At 34.7% G+C, this 23,473-nt stretch overlaps 6 protein-coding genes across 9 annotated transcripts in view; 4 read left to right on the top strand and 2 right to left on the bottom strand.

Moving 5' to 3' along the window:
• LOC104759710 (ATP-dependent DNA helicase PIF1-like) lies at window positions 1,305-2,951 on the top strand. The gene is made up of 2 exons (XM_010482606.1): window positions 1,305-2,283; window positions 2,371-2,951. The coding sequence occupies exons 1-2, from the start codon at window positions 1,305-1,307 to the stop codon at window positions 2,949-2,951; spliced, it is 1,560 nt and encodes a 519-aa protein (XP_010480908.1).
• On the top strand, window positions 7,075-10,573 carry LOC104757836 (serine/arginine repetitive matrix protein 5-like). Of its 3 annotated transcripts, none has more exons than XM_019238729.1 (4): window positions 7,075-8,027; window positions 8,113-8,196; window positions 9,832-9,978; window positions 10,067-10,573. In XM_019238729.1, exons 3-4 carry the CDS (start codon window positions 9,854-9,856, stop codon window positions 10,545-10,547), a joined length of 606 nt encoding a protein of 201 aa, XP_019094274.1. In that variant the 5' UTR covers window positions 7,075-8,027; window positions 8,113-8,196; window positions 9,832-9,853; the 3' UTR covers window positions 10,548-10,573. The 3 variants fall into 3 exon arrangements, with proteins under 3 accessions (XP_019094274.1, XP_010478928.1, XP_010478927.1); XM_010480626.2 differs by adding an exon at window positions 8,312-8,433 and having other exon boundaries at window positions 7,077-8,196; XM_010480625.2 differs by lacking the exons at window positions 9,832-9,978; window positions 10,067-10,573 and adding an exon at window positions 8,312-8,484 and having other exon boundaries at window positions 7,093-8,027.
• LOC104757837 lies at window positions 10,642-12,636 on the bottom strand. 2 transcript variants are annotated; one of them, XM_010480627.2, is made up of 7 exons: window positions 12,382-12,636; window positions 12,237-12,305; window positions 12,030-12,149; window positions 11,867-11,941; window positions 11,334-11,471; window positions 11,083-11,224; window positions 10,642-10,961 (listed from the first exon to the last, which is right to left on the bottom strand). In XM_010480627.2, the coding sequence occupies exons 1-7, from the start codon at window positions 12,556-12,558 to the stop codon at window positions 10,801-10,803; spliced, it is 882 nt and encodes a 293-aa protein (XP_010478929.1). In that variant the 5' UTR covers window positions 12,559-12,636; the 3' UTR covers window positions 10,642-10,800. The 2 variants fall into 2 exon arrangements, with proteins under 2 accessions (XP_010478929.1, XP_019094273.1); XM_019238728.1 differs by having other exon boundaries at window positions 12,045-12,149.
• LOC104757835 (RING-H2 finger protein ATL34-like) lies at window positions 12,880-14,363 on the bottom strand. The gene has a single exon (XM_010480624.1). The coding sequence runs from the start codon at window positions 14,272-14,274 to the stop codon at window positions 13,207-13,209; it is 1,068 nt and encodes a 355-aa protein (XP_010478926.1). The 5' UTR covers window positions 14,275-14,363; the 3' UTR covers window positions 12,880-13,206.
• On the top strand, window positions 21,805-23,440 carry LOC109130121. The gene is made up of 6 exons (XM_019239335.1): window positions 21,805-22,330; window positions 22,419-22,622; window positions 22,700-22,767; window positions 22,865-22,973; window positions 23,071-23,313; window positions 23,402-23,440. Coding segments are annotated over exons 1-4 (795 nt in total). The 5' UTR covers window positions 21,805-21,808; the 3' UTR covers window positions 22,866-22,973; window positions 23,071-23,313; window positions 23,402-23,440.
• The window catches only part of LOC109129930, a 2,315-nt gene continuing 1,782 nt past the window's right edge, over window positions 22,941-23,473 (top strand). Inside the window, exons 1-2 of the mRNA XM_019238976.1 lie at window positions 22,941-22,973; window positions 23,071-23,227. Of these exons, the coding sequence (XP_019094521.1) occupies window positions 22,941-22,973; window positions 23,071-23,227 (190 nt within the window). The remainder of the gene's footprint in view (window positions 22,974-23,070; window positions 23,228-23,473) is intronic.

Genomic DNA, 23,473 nt, shown 5'->3' with positions numbered 1-23,473 from the left:
ATGGAAAGTGTTCTAAGTTTTACCCAAAAGAGAATGTTGAAGAAATTTCAGTTTGTAAAGACGGATATCCAATCTATAGAAGGCGAGCATCTTCTAATTTTGTTGAGAAAGGTTCACTGAAATGTGATAACAGATATGTTGTTCCTTACAATCGTATCCTATCATTGCGATATCGTGCTCACATCAATGTTGAGTGGTGCAACCAATCCGGTTCAATAAAGTACTTGTTTAAGTATATTAACAAAGGGCAAGACCGTGTTGCAATTGTTCTAGAACCTAAAAAGAAAAGTACGGATACGAATGAGACTGAAGCTGGGAGTAACAATGATGCAGATGGTGAGAAAACAAAAAAGGATGAAATAAAGGAATACTTTGATTGAAGGTTCGAATCACATACTCCTAATTGCCTTTCTTTAGTATTTTTTTTCTTTACTAAAATTTCTATTTTTTTATTTTGTAGATATGTTTCAGCTTCTGAAGCATCATGGAGGCTTTTCAAGTTTCAAATACAGTATAGAAGTATAGCAGTCATGAAACTTCTATTTCATCAACCAGGGAAGCAACCAGTTTTTTATAAAGAGAAGGAGAAGATTAAAAATGTACTTGACAGAAGAGCTAATGTCGATTCTATGTTCATGGCCTACCTAAATCTGAATAAGGTTAATGCATTTGCTAGAACGCTTACTTATGCAGAAATTCCTAAATACTTTACTTGGGATGGTAAAAATAAACAATGGAAAGTAAGGCAGAGGGGATTTGCTATTGGAAGGATCAATTATGTTCCACATAGAATGGAAGCGGAATATTATATGAGAATCCTTCTTGGAATCGTTAGAGGTCCTAAAACTGATGAAGATATCAGGACATACAGAGGTGTTGTAAAGCATGTTGGGCTCGAGATATTTTAGAAGACGACCAAGCTTATATCGACAGTATTATTGAAGCAAGCTTCTGGTTTTTTGGAGATGAACTTCGGAATCTTTTTGCTATGATGCTTCTAGATTGTTGTTTATCAAGGCCACTACATGTGTGGGAAGAAACATGGCATGTTTTATCAGAAGACATTGAAGCTAAGAAAAGAGAAAAATACAATAATCCAGGTTTCGAATTATTTGTATTGTATTTTTGTTTGATAATCTCATCCGTATCTATGGTTCACGAAAACTAAGAAACTAATTATATTTCCATTTATTTATGATATTGCAAATTTAAATTTAACAGATGAGGAGAAGAAGAATTATACGCTTCAAGAAATTGAAGAGATATTGTTATGCAATGGTGGAACTCTGAAAGAAATTGAAGAAATGCCAAAGCCAAACAGCATAGGTTTAGATCAGTCCAACCGTTATATAATAGAGGAGAAGAACTACAATCGTGATGAATTGAAAGAAAAACATGATGATTGGATAGAGTTGATGACGTCTGAGCAAAGGGCAATATATGATGAGATAATGGTAGCTGTTTTAAATGACTGTGGAGGAGTCTTTTTTGTTTACTGTTTTGGTGGAACAGGAAAGACTTTTATGTGGAAAACTCTTTCTGCAGCTGTTAGATACAGGGGATTGATAGCTATAAATGTTGCCTCAAGTGGTATAGCTTCTTTGCTGTTAGAGGGTGGAAGGACTGCACACTCAAGGTTTTGTATCCCTATAAATCCTGATGATTTTACAACCTGTAATATCAATCCTACTTCAGATTTGGCTAAGATGTTGAAAGAAGCGTCTCTCATCATATGGGACGAAGCACCAATGATGAGCAGATATTGTTTTGAGAATCTGGATAGAAGTTTATCTGATATAATGAGAAATGCAGACAACAAGCCGTTTGGTGGAAAGGTAGTTGTATTTGGAGGTGACTTCAGGCAGGTATTACCTTTAATAAATGGTGCTGGTAGGGCTCAGACTGTTCTAGCTTCATTGAACTCTTCGTATCTATGGGAACATTGTAAGGTTCTGTCTTTGACGAAGAATATGCGGCTTATGTCAAAGAATATGACAGAGATTGAAGCAAGGAATATAAAGGAGTTTTCTGATTGGATTCTAGCTGTTGGAGATGGGAAAATTCCCGAAACAAACGATGGGGAAGCTCTTATTGATATTCCAGAAGAATTGCTAATAACAGATGTAGTTGATCCTATTGATTCCATAATTAGGGCCGTATATGGTGATTTGGAAATGTTGCATACAAAAACAGATCCGAAGTTTTTCCAAACAAGAGCTATTTTATGTCCAACAAATAGTGATGTTAACACCATCAATGAAAGACTGCTTGAGAAGCTCCAAGGTTAGTATCTACTTTTAAATCAGCTGGATTTTTAGTTTTTCCGATCTTAGTTAATTACAATAATAACGTGATCATATATCTATACAGGTGAAGAAATGGTGTACTTAAGTGCAGATAGTATCGATCCTCAGGACAGCGAATCATTAAACAACCCTGTTTTCAGTTCAGACTTCTTAAATAGTATAAAGCTCTCAGGATTGCCAAATCACAGTCTTCATCTTAAGATTGGTGCTCCTGTAATGTTACTGAGAAATATAGATCATAAAGGTGGTTTATGCAGCGTTACACGATTGCAGATTACTCAGATGGGGATTAATGTCCTAGAAGCTTGTGTTATTACCGGTGAAAGAGTTGGAGAGAAAGTGTTAATTCCAAAGGTTTTAATTAAACCGACTGATACTAAACTTCCTTTCCGGATGAGAAGAAGACAATTTCCATTGTCTGTAGCTTTTGCGATGACTATAAACAAGAGTCAAGGACAATCACTCGAAGAAGTTGGTCTTTTTCTACCTCGACCAGTGTTTTCTCATGGCCAGTTATATGTGGCCCTTTCTAGGGTCACATCGAAGAAGGGTTTGAAAGTGCTTATCTTAGATAAAGATGGAGGGACAACAAAGCAAACGATGAATGTTGTGTTCAAGGAAATTTTTCAAAATCTATGGAAGTAAGGTCTGGTTTGGTGTTTGTTGTTTTAAATTTTTTAATTTCAAGGGTGAATTTTGTTTTTGCAGTCTTCTATTAGTAAAACATTTTGGGGATGTTTGGTTTGTTTCGTATTTGAAGAAATTTACTTAATATAGCTCTTAATATTTCGTATTATACTGTTATCTAAACTAAGCATAGACCATATAAAACAAAAGAATGCTGTTTTAATTTCTAGGTTTAGATTTAGATTTTGTTTTGTGTTTGTTATTTGTAAACAAATGACCATTCATTCATAGAATAATTTACCAAACAAAGCCAAAAACAGAGAGCCATGTAACTAACCGAGTAAGATGTCATCAGTGTTTCCTTTTATTTGACTGTAATTGTTGATTTATAAGTCCAGCTTTCTGCAGAAACGTTGTATACATGGATAGAACATATATTATTGAATGAGGAAGTTTACAGAATATTGTAATTTATGTAAACGAAATCAAACTCAAACTTATCTTGCTTTGGTGTTGAATCATTATACTTTACCAACCCCAGTTGTCACCTGTAAGAGATAAATTGGTTAAGATCTAAATTCATCTTATAATAAAAATTTTCAAAACACAGACCCTAAAAATCGAATTTAAGGACAGATTGTAATAGAGTGAATTGAATATATCGATATAACCCTCTTTACTAAAATTTAGATTCTAAATTCGAACTTAGATACACTTACGAATTGAACAACAGTTGAAAGGGACTAAAGAAACTTGCTTTATATTTAGTATTATACTGAGTTCTGAACATAGCATAGTCGGTTAAAAACATCTTAATGCTGTTTTGATTTATTTAAAACTGGTTTTGGTTTTGTTTTCGTTCTTTGTAAACACATGACAATTCCTCGAAAGTCTAATTTAGAAAAGAAAGGCAAAAAAAGAGAGTCATGTTACTAACCAGTTTAGGACGTTATCTGTGTTTGCTTTTAGTTGACTGTAATTGTTGATGTTATAAGTATCTGTCTACACAAGAGTTGTAAACATGGAAAGAACATATGTTAGTGTATGACGATGTCTACAGAAATTTGTAATTTCTGAAGCTGAAATCAACATCGAACTTATCTGGCTTTTCTTTTGAATGATTATACTTTTATAACATAAGGAAATACCTGGAATTGAATGATTAAGATGTTAGATAATCTTATAACAAAAAAGTCCAAATCACAGTCGCTAAATTCAGAATTTAACATCAGACAATAATATATGTATATTCGTTATTTGCTTCGAGAGAATAATACAGTGAGTTTAAAATCCAATTATAAAGAAGACCGAATGGAGAGAGTTTAAAATCTAATTATTAAGAAGACCGAATTGAGAGAGTTTAAAATCAAGAACTTACCAACCAACAAGATCAGAGATTGAAATCAACAAACTCATTTACTGGGTTTGCAAAACATTCGACTGAAATCTTCAAAGTAGATCAATAAGCAATTAAATATAGAAATCACGGAGGTGAGAATTATAGGGTTCCAATCGGGATCTAAGCCAAAGAAGAAAGAGTTCGGTTGATTAAAAAGAAAAAAGGAAGAAGGTTAAAAAAAACCAGATAGACTCCCGAAGAAGCACAACAAAAGTCAAGTGTCTTTTTATTATTTTAGTTGGGCCTTTTTATTTTTTTGTGTCCTTAATGTCTATATTATTTATAAAATTATTACAAATTATACTAAATAAAAGTAGGAGCTATAAGTTTCTTAAGGTGTCCACATAGAATTTTAAACAACCAATAGTGATTAGCCATTTCAGTAATTAACAATTTTTTAAATTTCCAGAATTTCCTATATTAAAAATTATTTGAAAGAACCTATCAGGATTTGATATGTCATTTATTCACATTTTCTAAGTTTCCAGAATTTTAAATTTTGGAAATAAAAGAAATATGTACAATATCTCACATCAGCTAGAAATTTTTTAGACTATGGCTGAGAACCATTTTAAATAAGACTAATATTCTTTCAACTATGAATGAGCATGAAGCTTGATTTACCATATGTCCAAGTTTTAAAATTTTAAAAATTGAAAATATTATAATTATCAGTACTAATAAAAGTTGGAGATATAAGCTCCTTACAGCGTCCACATAGGATTTTAAACAACCTATTGGGATTTGACATGTCACTGATTAACATTTTTAAAATTTACAGGATTTTCTATATTAAATTTTTTAAAATGACCAACCAATATCAGATATCTTAATATTTAACATTTTTAAAATTATGTAAATTTTTTATATTAAAAAATTTATAAATAAGTGTATGCACAACATCCTACGTTGGCTATAAAATTTTGGAACTGGCTGAGAACCACTATAAATAAGACTAATATGATGAACACACTTTTTATTAGCTATACATGTGTTCATATTACTTTCTTTGCAAGTAATTTGCAATTTTATAGTATTAAGATTTTGGTTCAAGAAGTTTCAATACATGTGGATCTTAAACCGAATAAGTATACAGGTGAAAATATCAATAATTGAGTGCATGTGGTGACTATGCTGATCCATGAAATTTTATGAGAAAATAAGCAATGATTTTGGTCTTGGAGTTTGATGGGTTAACAAGTTATTAAGTGGAAGAATGTGAGAAAGCAGATTACGAAGAGGAAGAAGAAGAGTATAATGAAGAATCAGACAGTAAAAGTAATAATGAAAATTTGACAATAAAAATGACGAGAAAGAATATGAAAAGTAAGAAAACAATGAAAAAACACAAAAACATAGATGGTGGCTGTCAATTAAATATGAGAAAACAAGATTAATTCATGATTCAAAAAGTGTTTTGTTTGTTTGGCCGTAAAAAAATGGTTTAGTATATGCAAGGTTACCAGTTCGAATCCGATCTGCCTCTTTTGGGCGTCCAGTTAAATCCATGATTCTTTTGATCAGATTAGATTTTTTAGCACAACTGATTTTTATATTTTTTAAAATTTTGGTGTATCGAAAATAAAAGTTTGACCTTAATAGTAATTTAAATTTTTTTATAAGATAATATTTCATAACTGTCATCAATCATATATAATTTTTACCAAAATATATCAAATAAACCCACGCATAGCGTGGGTTCAAAACCTAGTGTTTTACTAATGATTTCTACAATAACCCAAAATATACTTCCAAAATAAAATACAGAAACACAACTTTGCACTATATATTAATTACTAATTATAAACACCAAACAATTTAATGTATCACCACAAATAAAATAAAATAAAATAATAAACTTTTTAAGTTATACTCAAATTATAACTAAAATTTATTATAATTTTGTTAAATAGTTATTAAATAATTACAAAACAAATTCTCTTTGTAATAAATATAAAAGTCCAAAAGTTCAAAATTTTAAAACATTTGACCCGCGGTGCACCGCGGGTTCGAACCTAGTAATTTTTAAAAAATGGTACACAACCAATACTGATATTGACATATATATTGATAGTGACAAAGCTTTGTGATGATTTATCATTTACAATACAATTTACAATTTACATTTTTGTTTTTAATTATTAAAAAAACATTAAAAAGCTAAGAAACTCTACTTTGAAAAAAAAAGAAACAAGAAAGAATCTAGAAAATCATATTTTTAGAAAGCTGAGGGAGTAAGAATCTTCTCTGATATTTTAGGATGGAGTGAATGTGAATTTGACACTAGTTTCACTTTTCAAGTAATTTATAATTAACTTTATAGGGGGTTTTAAGAATTGAAATTGTTTTTGATGCCATAATTCTTTAATTGTGTTGTAACTGAAATCGGGATTGATTTTATTTTCGGACATTGTAATCTATAAATTCTAAAATCTAAACATTTTAAACTTGTTTTTAACAATCCAAATTACATTTTCTTATCCATATCACGGATTAAGTATATATTGTTATCTTGTTAATGATTAATCGAACATTACTCACCCTCGATATTTTCTTGTTAAGTCAATGATCAATAGAGTCAAGCATATGTCGGTTCCCCAAAGTATCCAGCACCGCACCGATTCAAGTTGCCCTTGTTGGATTTTTGATAGCCATCTATTTTAATATCGCTAGAAATAGCATATTATCTGCATTTTGTGTGTGCGTGTGTGTGTGTGTGTGGCTGTCATCGAAGGAGATCGTTTAACGATCTTTCAACTCTCAACTCTCAATATGTTTCCATTGTGTATCTTCAAATATACGCAGTTGACAATTAGAAACAAAAGATTTTTATCACTTATATTTTTCTTTTCGAATATATTTGATTACACGTTCAAACTAAAACGAGTGAAGTCTAACGACGCGCATATAAATATATAAATATTGCACATCGGTTTGCATTCAAAAATATACTCAATCTGCTTCTTCAGTTTTTTCAAAAGATTTTACAATCATCTTGTAGTACTAAAGCATTTCACAAAAGCAGAAAGATGTCAAATCGTTCATCAAGTAGAAGCCGTTCAATAAGTAGAGGTCGTGCATCGAGCAGAAGAATATCAAGTAGTACATCAAACCTAAGGATATCAATCCGTTCATCAAGCAGAAGAAGGTCAAGTGGTTCATCTAGCAGAAGTCGTTCATCATCAAGCATAAGAATCTCAAACCGTTCATTAAGCAGAAGTCATTCATCAAGCATAAGAATCTCACACCGTTCATCAAGTAGAAGAAGGTCAAGTCGTTCACCAAGTAGAAGCAGGTCAAACAGTGCATCAAGCATAAGAATCTCACACCGTTCATCAAGCAGAAGAAGGTCAAGCTGTTCACCAAGCAGGAGAAGGCCAAGCCGCTCACCAAGTAGAAGCAGGTCAAACAGTGCATCAAGCATAAGAATCTCACACCGTTCATCAAGCAGAAGAAGATCAAGCCGTTCACCAAGCAGGAGAAGGTCAAGCCGCTCACCAAGTAGAAGCAGGTCAAACAGTGCATCAAGCAGGAGAAGGTCAAGTTCACCAAGCAAAGAAAGGTCATACCATACATCAAGCAGAGGAATGTATCACGCACAAGAACTAGAACGTCAATCATTTTATCAAGAAAAACAATACGGTCAATACCAGCCCGTATATCAAGCAGAAGAAGGTCAAGCCTTGACGAAGAAGGTCAAATCAATGTCATTTTTAATTTATTTTGACATATATTTACTTCAAAAATAGTGCTAAGTTTTCTATCTTTCAAGTGATGCAGCCAACTTCAGCTACTATAGAAGGTTCGCTGAAGATATCGGAGGATGGGATAAATATAACCAACTATATTCTGATAATCTTAATTGTAAGGTTTTTTTCTTAATTACTTTTTACTTTGATATAGTATTTTTTTTTAACAAACTTTGATATAGTATTTATTTTTAAAATATTTTAACTAAATAGTTCATTTTCCCTTGCAGTTACTGTTGGCAGCCATCATGGCTTATATAATTTACTAGATGTTGTGCCCATGCGGGCCACGGCCCTCCGCGAGTTGTGAAAGTTTTTTGCAAGTATTCGGTTTTATGTTTTGTTAAACAATGTAATTGCATTATTTGAAATATTAGTGATATTTTTGAGTTTTTCAAATATACATATTTATTGTATATATTTTTATATCTACGTACGTAGGGCTTTTAATCAACTAATTCGGTTTGTTCATGAGATGATAATTATGTTTATTATTTCTTTCTCTGTTTTTATTTTTATTTATTTTGTTAACCATGTGTAAGATTTTTCAGATTATGGTAATAATAAATTTATTATTTATGATCTAATATGATATATTCCCACCGTTTCATAAGATGTGACGTTTTAATTTAGAGAAGTATTTTTGTTTTATAATATAGGATGTTTTCAAATTTTTAAACAATTTTTAATTATATTAATTTCATATTTTATATTATATAATATTTATGATTGGTTAAACTTTTGTAAAGTAGATATTTGTTAATCCGCGTGTTTTAGCTAAAACATCATATATTTTAAAACGGAAAGAGTACTAAAAATCACTTTGTATCCTAGTCTGTTTGACAAAGAGTGTCGTTCTAACATTTTCACAAATATTAAGAAAAATGTACAAATCTCTCTTATGTCTTTCTATTTCACTCATATTAAAAAAAAAAAAAAAAATACTCCTGTTTTNGTTTCATAAGATGTGACGTTTTAATTTAGAGAAGTATTTTTGTTTTATAATATAGGATGTTTTCAAATTTTTAAACAATTTTTAATTATATTAATTTCATATTTTATATTATATAATATTTATGATTGGTTAAACTTTTGTAAAGTAGATATTTGTTAATCCGCGTGTTTTAGCTAAAACATCATATATTTTAAAACGGAAAGAGTACTAAAAATCACTTTGTATCCTAGTCTGTTTGACAAAGAGTGTCGTTCTAACATTTTCACAAATATTAAGAAAAATGTACAAATCTCTCTTATGTCTTTCTATTTCACTCATATTAAAAAAAAAAAAAAAATACTCCTGTTTTGCAAAAACTGCCGAGTGCGAAAACTTCTTGTTTTTTTCATTTCATAAAATGTTTTAAAATATTTTCAGAAATTTATCACTTTTATTAAATTTTCAAAAAATTAGTTTGATATTTAGATTTTTTATCAAAATTAAATCATATTAAATACTTCAAATAGGCCGTACTTGAAAACATCATCCGTTACAGTTTAGACCGGAATAAGGCTAAAAACAAAACGTATGCTTAGTTTTTTTTTGGGTCAAAACGTATGCTTAGTTTAGTTTCCTACTTAGATCAGTTGGCAAGAGTTTCAATTTTCAAAGGTGAGAGCGTTCGTTTATATTCTCTCTAGGTTAAAGTTACGATCTAGGGTTATTGTGTGTTAAAGGTCTCCCGACTCCTTTCAAGGTTTGCCCGATTGATAATCAAAACGCGTTGGAAACTTACATTATAAATTTGCTTTATAGATTGGATCTGGAGCTCTCCTCGATGAATCCTTCAAACATCTCGACCATTTCAATGAAGATGGAATCTATGTCAATGACGACTCACGACCGTGTTGTCCGTAACAACAAGAGATTACCACAGTCCAGATATTCTCCTTACACTCTAGGGTGAGTGCATGATCTTTCATTTATTCCCTTTTGTTTTCTTAGTCTTACTGATCAGGTTACGAAAATTGAAAATGTCAATTTTGTGCAGGACTACGGAGAAGAAGAAACAGAAGGAGGAGGTTTTTCGACTCGGAGTTGAGCTCTCACTCTATGTGGCTGAAGCAATGCTGCTAGTATCTGATGACATACGTTCTTTATTACTCTTCGGTACTCAATTAATAATGAAGTTTACAGGGGAAAAAGATAATAATATTCGCTCCCAAGTGGTTGAAAGACTGATCGTGGTTATGCTATATGTGTTTGAAACATATATCAAGCCTAAGAATGGAGTCTATCAGGCTGATGGCAAATCAACTCAACTAGAGCTGATCAACGCGTGTACCCAGCATTTTGCTTACGGAGTCAGGAACTTGGAGCGCATTGTTTTGGTTTTTAGAAATGGTGGCATCATGCCACCGTCTGATTTGGAAGACTACAACCAAGAGCTGAAGAAGCTAGAGGAGAAGTTGAGGTCTTGCAAAGATGTTTCAGAGGCGAATGGATTTGCGAGAGAAATTATAAAGTCTTAACATTCTTTATTTGTGGGACTGGAAGGGTACCATCACCTCCAAAAAGGAGCCCTTATGATTAGACTGGGTGAGATGTTTTTGGCCTATCATGAACAAAGGAAGGGTGAATGTTTACTCTAGTCTTATTGCTTCTTTACACCTATGAATCAAAGTTTCAAACAAGAAATACACTTTCTTGGCTGTAATAAAATATTCACTAAGTTTTACGAATAACACACATTTACAACGAGAGACTTATTGTATGGTCTAGCTATTATCGAATATCTAAGGATTGGATGGCGAGTTTGGCCGCAACTGAGGAAATGTTCTCCTTTATGAGTGCCATGGAGAGTTCTAACCTCTCTACTGTATCTTTCATATCCATTGCTTTTAATTTCTCTTGTTGTAACCTTGATAGTTCCGACTTTGACGATCCTGCATACACGACAAAACGGATGATTTGGCGTTATTGTGATGTAAGATTTGATACTTCAAACTGAAAAGCTTTTTGAAACAAGAAAACACGAGAAAGAAAAAAAAATATGTGAGGAATTACCAGAAATGGGTTGAAATGCAGAAAAAGATAGACGCTCTTGGAGAGAAGGTAAGAATGATTCGTCACATTCAACCGGCGGCTCATCTTCAGCCCAGGTTAGAGAGTTGATGAGACGAGTTTGTAGCGGCGAGTCTGCTGGAGCCTATTGCAACAGCAGATAAATGTAAAAGAACCCTAGATACAACAGGTACAGTTGTTGTATCCATGTATGACACAATGAAGAAGAGAGATTTTTGCGGGTAGGTTTGTACCTTAAGTTTGATCTCCAAGCTGTTAAGATTATTAATAGTTTCCTTCAGCTGGGACACTTTAAGGGTTAATTCATCTCTGCTCTCATAATTCACACGATCTTGTATTGGTCTGACCTCTCCGGACAAGTAAGGATCTGCCTGAGAAAACAATTCATATTGTCAGAAAATCAACTTCTGAGATTCTAAACAAAGAAATCAACTTGAATAATCTCGTCAAATGAAACATTAAAAAAATGTTTAAAGAGCATAAGGTAAGCTTGAATAACAACATTTTCTGGTTAATCAACTGTTTTGGCCAACGAGAAGGAACAGAGTGGCTTGCGGTCTAGTTCTACTCGACAAGCTATCGTTACCTCAAGTCAGAGTTTAAACCAAAGATTACAAATTCATACTATATATCCATAATCTTACCCCTGAATTAAGAGAAGAAGAAGCTCGCAGAAGTCAAGAAGCCAAGATACCGCATTTTAGTTGTTTGTTATCTAAAAAGTTTATGTTTTAACCAAACACATACTTTATATCCGAAATCTTACCCCTAAAAACCGCGAAATCTTCACACGACCAGCGCCTCTAATAGAAACAAGTGCACCAACGTCTAATCTCTCAACCTACAAATATATGTCATGAGCGAATAAAATAAAAAAAAAAAAAAAAAAAAAAAAAAAANAAAAAAAAAAAAAAGTGAAAAATGCTTACGTTTTCGATAAGTACCAAGCAGCCGTATCGAGCAGCAAAGGAAGCTTCTGTTGCAGTCTCACTAATTGAAATAGGATCGAGAATGAAATGAACAAACATATTCTTCTTCCTTTTCATTGACTAGAACCAAAACACCAACATGTTTCACTAACCAATACATGTAATGATGTAAAATCTAATAGTGCAATGTACCAGAGACTAGTGTACCTCTTCAAGTAGAGCTAAGTACCTTGCTTCATACAAATGCAAAGTTTTGCTCTCCGTTGGTACAAGAACCTGTGTATAAAAAGCATAAACGAACAACATTCACAACAAGTGTAAGCTCAAAATTGATATCTTTTATGGAGCTAACCTCGCTCATGCTGAAAGGGAGAAGTGGAAGATCGAGTGATTTGGAGACAATTTTTGAACGGCGTGTGCGGATACTGCAACCTCCGGGAATTGAAGTCGTCGGGATTTGAATGCGGCTGATATTTTGGGTTGGGAAGAAAGAGGAAGAGAGGGATGAGGAGATTAGAGTCGAAGCCATCGGGAGAAAGGTAAATCGCACTAATCAGATTCTGGTTCCTCCTCCGCCACAACTACAAGCTCAGCCGTTGAGATGACCATGGTGAAGAAAGAAGAAGATAGATCCGGTTAAATTGAAACTCCATCCGGTTTTATTGAAACCCCAAAATAAACCAAGAAGACCACATTACCGGTTTAGTTTATTTCCGAGTTTTTTTTTTTTTTTTTTCTTTTTTAATATGTGAACTATATAGTATGATTGATGAAAGTTTTTAAAAATCTCAGAAATTACTCTTATGGGTTTTTTTGTTATGTTGTTATCAGTTGATCTGACTCAAGTATTAACATTCTAGTATCACATGAACATTACATGAGCATCCTATATAGGTTGATACTTACATAACTCGGAAGAATTGTTATAAAGAAGAGGATAATTTTTATATCAATCGTAATTATAATCCAAAGTTCACAATCATATACTATTAAATCCTTCGATTCACATAGAAACTGTACAATATAGCTCTCTTGTGCTCTTGTTTACCTCCACACAATTTGTATACAAACCTACATATATAATATTGTTTTTCATGGTTAAGACACACCTGATGACGTTCTCTATAATAATCTAACCTTGTCAATAAGAAAAGTTGATGTAGTCAACAAATTTATACTAGACCAGACCATGCATCTCTGGCCTAAGGCGTTCAAATGACCCTTCTCCTAGCTCCTTTTCCTTGATGCCTTTAGCTGACTGGAGAGAGGCAGTTTGAAAAGAGAAAGAGAAAGAAAGAGAAATGTTCCGTCTATTATATCGGCGTCCATGAGGAATACCTCTCCTCTCGCTCCCAACGCTACCGCTCCTATATCCTTGCCTTGAACTCCTAGCTTGTGGTAACGTCGTGAGGCTCAATTGCCTACGTACCTCTTCTGGTAACTGCAATGTGAATCTGTCAAGGTTCTCTCCACGTGGAACTAGAGAATGCCCGGTTGAATGAGATCTTGGGAACAAAATCTCCGTTATTCTCCAGTTTGATAACCCTGTTGACCTCGACCGAGGGGGTCTGTTTGCCCCAGTGTTATTGCTCAATCTATCTAACAAACGTACATCTGGAGATTCCAATACACTTCTTCGCGTGTTTCCATCTTCAAGATCCATATCCTGATTATCATGTGAATGTATACATGGATTTAAAGAGCTTTGATCGCTACCTGGTTTGGGAGGGAGATTAGCACGACAAACTGGACAGGTAGAGCGAGAAGAGAGCCAGACATCGATGCAAACAACATGAAATGCATGGCTACAAGGAGGCATCAACCGCAGCGTTTCTTCGTCCTCAAACTCGTTCAGGCAGATGGCACATTCCACGCCGCCTTTGCCTATCTTTAACCCTTTAACTTGTGAGTAAAGAAAGGAAGGAAACGACTTTATCACATCCGGTTCAAGTCCACGGCTTGTCCTCCTCGTCCACGCTACTTCTCCACCTCCTCCATCGGTGTCAGAGGTGGTTCCAGGAGGAGATGTGCTTGTGTATTTATAGCAAACGCAACAAGCCAACATACTGAATAAGAGTGTGAACATAAACATTCCAATGATTACCGCGGGTACTTGATTCGTTCTTGGGGCAATATATGGACTCGTGAGTCCTGGCTGCTGCTGGCCAGTGGCTTGGAATACAAGCAGAAATAAGAAGACAACATGATGAAGTGGAAGGACCGGAGTCTTTCCCATTGTCCTCATGTGAAGGGGCTTTTTTTTGTGGCTGTGTTACTACACACAATCATCTAAGGTAGGGAAGAAGTCCATTTTTCATGCCATAAAATTTTAAAATTTGGGTGAAGTGCTTAGCACGTTTGATCATGACTGAAAGTATTAATTGTATTATCATGTTGGAATATTTCAATATTTAGTTTAGTCGTAATGATTGGTTCGGCTTTGTTCATCTGACGTTTTGACTTTGAAGAAGTCGTAGCTTTTAATACAACTTCACCTTCCCTCACCCTCTTTAACTAATGAGTTGGTTAAGCAACTTGACTCTTTGGCACACAAGGTTTTTACCTAGTCTAATGGTTAATTAAGTTGAAATTGAAAGGTTCAAACATGAACTATAGTAATCATATTTCTCCGAATAAATTATTTTTTGTGCCAACAAATTATTTGTTTCCAAGTTTCTGTTTAAACATATCAGCTAGTAGGCCTTCATTTTAATAACACATCTTTTAATGTTCAGTTTAAGGGTCTACAAGAATACTTCTATAAATTAGTCATGTCGGTGCTAAGATATTTTTATAAATTTCATTTGACTCTCCAAAAATTCTTATTGATCCCGAGATTCAGAGTATTTGCTATTACTACACTCATAGTCAAGCACATGTAGTATGGTCTACTCTCGCATGGTTTTGATTTTGTATGCGGAAGGGAGGCCCAAAATAAGTCTATTACTAAGGATATGAGAATTCCAGGTTAGTAAAGCCCGCCAAGTGCTATGATCGTGGGTATGTACGGACTTTGATTTTTGCATCTTCAATGTGTATACCCTTAACTATAGATATACTCTATTAGGCAAGGTTCTCACCATTATACAGATTCTTTAACATCGACTTCGTCTCTGCTGCCAAGTTGCATCTATCGGTCTTCCTCAAGACCTTATTTTTTACGTTTAAGAAAATAATGTCCATCGCCTTCTCACACTGATATATCTTTGTCGCTTCATCTTCATTCCATTTCTTTTTCTTCGCGGGGTCTGCCTCTTCTTTTTCTGCTAACGGCAGGAGCGGAGCTTGCTCAACAAGCGTATCATTTAACCCTATATCCCTTATATGAGCAAACATCCTTGTCTTCTGAGCGATAAATCTCCAAATCCGTCGAATTGTTGACTATTGCCTATTTTGATGATCTCAAACCGAACCATACTGAAACTATGAACTGGATGAGGAAGAAACTAGTTTGGTAATGCTTATGGAGTTGGTGCACTGATAATTCTGTTCTTTTGTAAGGTCACAACAACAAAATTGCTCATCATTGATAGCACCATTTGATAACTAATTCTGTAACTGCTGTTAAAGAATAGTTTCGGATTTTAGCAATTATATTACAGCACTTTATTAGTGCTAAGCCCATTTATAGCATAAGCGGGAAGCGAAAATCACTTTGGCGGCCCATAATTTTATTCAACCGCTCTAACACTTAACCAAAAATTTCATTCGATCACAAAACATAAGTCTCAAAAAAAAAAAGTCTAAGTCTCAAAACCTAGACACAATCTACCACCGTCGCCGTCACCGTCGCGGACCAAATTTCGACGGCTTCGATTTCCTTCTATCTTTGTATCTTCTTCTTCGATTTCCTTCTGTCTTTGTGTCGCGCTATATCTTCTTCTTCGATTTCTCCGTCGAGCTATATCTTCTCCTCTTCGATTTCTCAGACGAGCTATATCTTCTCCTCTTCAATTTCTCAGACGAAGAACGACGAAGGTAACCTAAATTAGACAGCTAATTTTTTTTTTTTTTTCAATTTCATTCTAATCTTCAATCAGTAACCTAAATTTCACTTTTAATCTCGTTTTGTGAGGTGTCAAACTCGTCCGACAACAAAGACAAACTTGAAAGAAGAGAAATCTAAAACCTAAACAACAAATCTGTAAGTTTGTTCACATTTTAGTTAAAACTTTTGTTCATATTCGAAAATTACATGTGCGAACTGATTGTTGCTTGATTTTGGTCGAATCTGAAAATTGCATGTTTGTGTTCTCTTCATGTGCTTGAACTGATTGTTGCTTGATTTTGGTCGAATCTGAAAATTGCATGTTTGTGTCCTTTTCATGTGCTTGATTTCTTAAATCTGTCGAAACTAAATTTCACTTTTAATCTCGTTTTGGTCAAATCTGCTTTATTTAAATTTCTGTATTGATTTTTGTTAACTGTTTAAAAACTTATGCTTAGTTTTAGATTCAACTGTTTAAAAACTAAAATGCTGGACAAGGAATGGGTTCATCTTAGCAGGTATGTAATTGATTACATACTGTTAGGATTTCAATAAAGGAATATAGACATTAAGGTATCTTCGTTTGTGTCGTTCTTCCTTCCAAATACAATGAAGACTTGATCCAGCATACGAAATAGGTGCCTGGAAATTTGTCCGGACGGTGTCTGCTGAGTTAGGAGACAGTGGCATGGTAATATGCCCATGCGTTGACTGTAGATATGTAGATCGTCATTCGTGTAGTGTTGTGGTTGCTCATCTAGTAACTAGAGGCATGGATGAGACTTACAAGTTGGGGAAAGATTGGTATCATCACGGTGAAGTGGACTCAGGGGGTTAATTCATTGAGAAATTAAATCGGTGGAATGAATAGATTTGTGGTTTGTATCAAGCTGTTGAGTTTATGGATGAAGAGCCGTTAAGAAATTGTGAGAATGCTGAGGGGAAAGAGAAGATAGATGATGAGTTCTACGCAAAGCTAGCTGATGCAGAAACCCCTTTATATCCAAGATGTTCTTCCCATAGCAAGCTATCAGCTATTGTAAGATTGTTTAGAATGAAGACACATAATGGCTGGTCCGACAAAATCTTGAATGATCTCCTTGAGACATTGTCAGAAATGTTACCGGATGGTAATGTACTTCACACATCACTAAATGATGTGAAGAAATTTCTGAAGTCTTTTGATATGGGTTATCAAAAGATTCATGCATGCATAAATGATTGTTGCCTGTTCAGAAAGAAGTACAAGAAGCTAGACAACTGTCCCAAATGTAAGGCTTCAAGATGGAAGAGCAATATGCACACTGATGAAGTCACGAAGGGTGTCCCACAAAAAGTATTACAGTACTTTCCGATAATTCCTCGTCTGAAGAGGATGTTTAGGTCTGAAGAAATGGCTAAGGACTTAAGGTGGCATTTCAGTAACAAGAGCAACGATGGGAAGATACGTAATCCAGTATATTCTGTGACGTGGGATCAAATGAATGATAAATACCCATCATTTGCTGCTGAACCAAGGAACATCCGTCTTGGACTGTCCACAGATGGATTTAATCTGTTTATCATGAAGAATACAAGGTATAGTTCTTGGACGGTCTTGCTGGTGAACTATAATTTGCCTCCTCACCTATGTATGGCGAAGGAGAACATCATGCTTACCTTGTTGATTCCAGGTCCACATCAACCAGGAAATAGCTTGATGTCTACTTAGAACCTCTTATTGAGGATCTAATGCATTTGTTGAGCAATGGAGAATTAACATATGATGTTTTTAGTAAAACGACGTTTACACTTAAGGCAATGCTTCTTTGGACTATAAGTGATTTTTCAGCTTACGGGAATCTGGCTGGCTGCAAAGTAAAGGGAAAAATGGGTTGTCCTATATTTGGGAAGAACACAGATAGTTTGTGGTTGAGTCACAGCAGAAAACATGTCTTTATGTGCCATAGAAAGTCTCTACCTCCAACACATATGTATCGAGTTAAAAAAACATGGTTTGATGGACATGCTGAACATGGGAGAAAGGACAGAATATTAAGTGGCCGTAATATTGCTCAACTCTTGAAAAATTACAGAAATAGTTTTGGAAATGGTAGAGAACCTGGAAAGAAAATAAAAAGGACTGAATGTGTTGGTTCAGTAGCTGACAGTGAGGATGAAGATTTTGAATCCGAGGAAGAGGAAGAAGAAGAAGAAGAAGAAGTTGACTTGGATGAGTTATCAAGATGGAAAAAAAGATCAAGTTTTTTCAAGCTACCTTATTGGGAGGTATGTTGATTGCTTGAATATAAATTAGTTTCTCGATTCAGGTTTTTATTAATTTCCTTAACTGTGTATTTGTATTTGGTTAGGAGCTGCCACTAAGACACAATTTAGACGTAATGCATGTGGAGAGAAACGTGGCTGCAAGTATTGTATCGACACTGTTACATTATGGAAAATCAAAAGATGGTATTAATTGTCGGAAAATCTTCAAGTTCTAGGCATTAGAAAGGATTTACACCCTAAATCCCAAGGTAAAAGAACGTACCTTCCCCCAACACCTTGGTCTTTGTCAAAGGCAGAGAAGAAAATCTTTTGTCAAAGACTATTTGACTTCAAAGGACCGGATGGATATTGTTCTAATATATCGAGNGTTTTGGAAATGGTAGAGAACCTGGAAAGAAAATAAAAAGGACTGAATGTGTTGGTTCAGTAGCTGACAGTGAGGATGAAGATTTTGAATCCGAGGAAGAGGAAGAAGAAGAAGAAGAAGAAGTTGACTTGGATGAGTTATCAAGATGGAAAAAAAGATCAAGTTTTTTCAAGCTACCTTATTGGGAGGTATGTTGATTGCTTGAATATAAATTAGTTTCTCGATTCAGGTTTTTATTAATTTCCTTAACTGTGTATTTGTATTTGGTTAGGAGCTGCCACTAAGACACAATTTAGACGTAATGCATGTGGAGAGAAACGTGGCTGCAAGTATTGTATCGACACTGTTACATTATGGAAAATCAAAAGATGGTATTAATTGTCGGAAAATCTTCAAGTTCTAGGCATTAGAAAGGATTTACACCCTAAATCCCAAGGTAAAAGAACGTACCTTCCCCCAACACCTTGGTCTTTGTCAAAGGCAGAGAAGAAAATCTTTTGTCAAAGACTATTTGACTTCAAAGGACCGGATGGATATTGTTCTAATATATCGAGAGGTGTAACCTTAGATGATTGCAAGATCACAAGACTCAAATCTCACGATTATCACGTTTTAATGCAACAACTTCTCCTAGTTGCAATTAGAGGTTTATTACCTAAAGGTCCTAGGTTGGCTATCACACGATTGTGAACATTCTACCACAATTTGTGTCAGCGTGTGATTGATAGAGAGGAAATATCAGTAATGGAAGCTGAAGTTGTGGAAACACTCAACTTTTTTTGATATTATGGTGCACTTGACGGTACACCTAGGAAGATAAGCAAGACTAGGAGGGCCAGTACATTTTCGTTGGATGTACCCTTTTGAAAGGTACTGGTTCCAGATTTATACTTAAATTCATAAAATTGGATGATTATGTGTAGATATTCATAGTTTTCGTTCTGACTAGGTACATGAAAATTTTGAAAGACTATGTAAGAAATCGAGCAAGACCAGAAGGTTGTATAGCTGAGTCATACCTTGCAGATGAAAGCATGAGGTTTTGTCGTAAATTTCTGAAGAAGATAACAAAAGTAGAAGAGAAGCTTGATAGAAATACAGAATATTAAAGCAAGTCCATATTAGAGGGTCGTCCAATATCAGCAGCAACGTCTATGGAGCTTACTGAATCAGANATGGAAAATCAAAAGATGGTATTAATTGTCGGAAAATCTTCAAGTTCTAGGCATTAGAAAGGATTTACACCCTAAATCCCAAGGTAAAAGAACGTACCTTCCCCCAACACCTTGGTCTTTGTCAAAGGCAGAGAAGAAAATCTTTTGTCAAAGACTATTTGACTTCAAAGGACCGGATGGATATTGTTCTAATATATCGAGAGGTGTAACCTTAGATGATTGCAAGATCACAAGACTCAAATCTCACGATTATCACGTTTTAATGCAACAACTTCTCCTAGTTGCAATTAGAGGTTTATTACCTAAAGGTCCTAGGTTGGCTATCACACGATTGTGAACATTCTACCACAATTTGTGTCAGCGTGTGATTGATAGAGAGGAAATATCAGTAATGGAAGCTGAAGTTGTGGAAACACTCAACTTTTTTTGATATTATGGTGCACTTGACGGTACACCTAGGAAGATAAGCAAGACTAGGAGGGCCAGTACATTTTCGTTGGATGTACCCTTTTGAAAGGTACTGGTTCCAGATTTATACTTAAATTCATAAAATTGGATGATTATGTGTAGATATTCATAGTTTTCGTTCTGACTAGGTACATGAAAATTTTAAAAGACTATGTAAGAAATCGAGCAAGACCAGAAGGTTGTATAGCTGAGTCATACCTTGCAGATGAAAGCATGAGGTTTTGTCGTAAATTTCTGAAGAAGATAACAAAAGTAGAAGAGAAGCTTGATAGAAATACAGAATATTAAAGCAAGTCCATATTAGAGGGTCGTCCAATATCAGCAGCAACGTCTATGGAGCTTACTGAATCAGAGAGACAGATTATCCATCTTGCAGTGATACAAAACACGGCTGTGGTGGAGCCATATGTGGAGTAAGTTGTTGTTTCCCGTTTAATCTCACTTGTCAAGTGTCATTTATGAACAACAGTCTAATATTTCATGTATTTTCTATCTACAAGCATGCACCTGGAATATTTACAAAATACTAATGCAAGAGCTAGACGTGATGCAACATTGTTGTGGAAGTTGCATACTATGAATTTTGCGTCATGGTTAAAGGAACAGGCAAGTGTCTTTTATTAGTGAAATTTATATACATTTGGCGGCCCAAAAATTTAAGCTGACTTCTGTCAACTGTAGGTGCATATTGATTCAGAAACACATGGAGAAACTCTTAAATGGTTGGCATATGGTCCGCGTAGTACAGCCAGGTCATACACGGGTTATATAGTAAATGGGCAGAGGTTTCATATTTTCTCAGTTCAAAGGCAAAGTCGGAATAGTGGGGTCTTTTATGAGGCAACAGCAATGTGTAGATCAAGTGCAAGAGACACTTCACAAGTAGTTGATTTAGTGTCATACTATGGCAGAGTTCTTGACATAATATTGGTGGACTATCATGTCTTTTATGTCTCTCTGTTTCGGTGTCAATGGACAGTTAGAGGTAATGGTGTCAAAGTGGAAGATGGATTCACACTTGTTAACCTCAACCACAACCAAGTTACATTCTCAAAGGATCCATATATATTAGCCTCTCAAGCAAAGCAAATATTTTACTCAAGGGAAGATGATATGTCTAATTGGTATGTTGCTCTGAAATGTCTTCCCAGGAGATACAGTGAGGAGGATTCAACAGATGCAAATCTAGATTGTGGTCCATTTTCATCAGTTGTGTCCATGACCGATGATGACTTAGATGATGAAGCACAAAATGCCAGAGCTGACTGTGAAGGCATTTATGTTTGAAAGAAATGTTTTAGTTAAAAAATTGTGGTTTTACAAACTTTAATGTATCTTTGGATCTTCTCGTTCTGTAATGGAAGCTTCATTTAGTTATGTTATATTGATTGATCACTTGTTGTTAATAATGTTGTGATTTGTGTTTAACTGTTGTCTACTAAGTATGATTTGTGTTTAACTGTTGTCTACCATTTTTATTAACTATTTATCTTGTGTTTTTAGGTGAACTAAAATGGGTCAGAATAAGAAAGCAACTAAAAGGAAGAAGAATGTGGAAGAAAGTGCGGTAGAGTTTGTGTGTACAATAGAACCTGAGCTGCAATCTGAACGACAACATTTAGAGGATACTGAGCATCAATCTGAAGAGCTTCAGAATCATGAGGAATCTGAACTGCCTGCGACTCAGAATGATATAGAAGACGAAAAGTCTGTTGCTGAAAATGCTGACGAAGGTATAAATGATAATCCAGTGGATGACACTGAGTCTGAATTGCCTGTTGCTGATAATGAGCAGGAAACACATCAGACTAATCGTAAGAAAAAGCGAGGACCTATCAGAATGAAATACATTGCAAAGGATCCAAATACACGGGAGAAAGTTGAGTACAATGAGATGGGAGAAGCTTATGGTCGTGGGTCAGTGAAGCTGGCATCCTATGTAGGATGTTTTGTCCGGGAACATGTTCCAGTATTAGTTGATGATTGGAGGATGGTTAGTGCAGACCTGAAGACAGTTCTCTGGAAATCCATTCAGGTTGCATTTTTTCTATTATAAATATGTTAAATTTAGCTTATTCTAATTACCACTCATTTTTCACAATGTTTTATCAATGTAAATGCAGGCTAGGTTTGAACTTGATGAAGAGTATCAAAAGACTTCTATGATGAGCCAGATGGGATGTTTGTGGAGGTGCTTTAAATCACGTCTTGTAACTAAGATCAGAAAACCTCCTAATAACCAAGCCAGGATGAATATGCGACCGAAGAATATCCCGATTAATGATTGGCGCAAATTTATCATATTGAAGACTAGCAACAACTTTAAGGTACTTGCTTTTTGTAAGTTTTGTGATTGTATTATAACATTTCTTGCTTGCTATATTTTAACAATATTTCTACGTAGGTTGTTAATGATAATTCAAGGAACGAAGGCGTAAACAGATTCCTCACACTTGCAGCCGTAAAGGAATGGTTAGAATAGCAGAAGAGATGGTGATTTTTTAATTGTATGATCTTAGCTATATTGCCAAATCACTACTTGTAATGTCATTTTTTATTTTAATTTCAGAAAAAGGAATGCCCTGAACCATCGAAGGTCACAAGGCTGAAAGTTTGGGTAAAGTCAAAGAACCAAAATAGATGGAATGCCGGTTAATATTGTCGCCGCTGAAAAGATTGTCAGTCTAAACTATAATCTATATTTTTGGTTTGCATGTTTATGAGTTAGTAGTCAAATAATGTAACTTTTTATGCATTTGTTTATTTGTTATTCAGAGAAAGGCAGCTGAGTTGGAGAGTGTTCCTCATTCAACAACAACAAATCCAAAGTCAGATGGTCTTTCACAATTGTTAGGAGCTGATAATCCTGGTCGGTTAAGTGCAATGGGCAGAGGGATGAGTATGAAAAAACTGTCTTTATTCCAAGTCAACAGTAAGTGTATGGCTGAAATGAAAGAAAAGCAAGTTAGTTTACAAAGAAAAGTAGATGACTTATAAGCTGTCATTGAACATTTGAAGGTTAGTAGTCTTTTAACATTAAAGCATTATTAGAGTGAAATAGTATTGATTCATCAGTTCTAAGTTACCTTTTGTTTTTATGTAACAGAGAGAGAACCTGAGGTCGGGGAAAATTCAGCTGCAAGGGTACGTAATCATGTTTTTTTTTTTTTTTTTTTTT

Source organism: Camelina sativa, chromosome 17 (genome assembly GCF_000633955.1).
Source record: "Camelina sativa cultivar DH55 chromosome 17, Cs, whole genome shotgun sequence".
NCBI classification, from domain to species: domain Eukaryota; kingdom Viridiplantae; phylum Streptophyta; class Magnoliopsida; order Brassicales; family Brassicaceae; genus Camelina; species Camelina sativa.
Note: the sequence above shows the minus strand (reverse complement) of the source record. Positions and strands in the feature narration are given on the sequence as shown.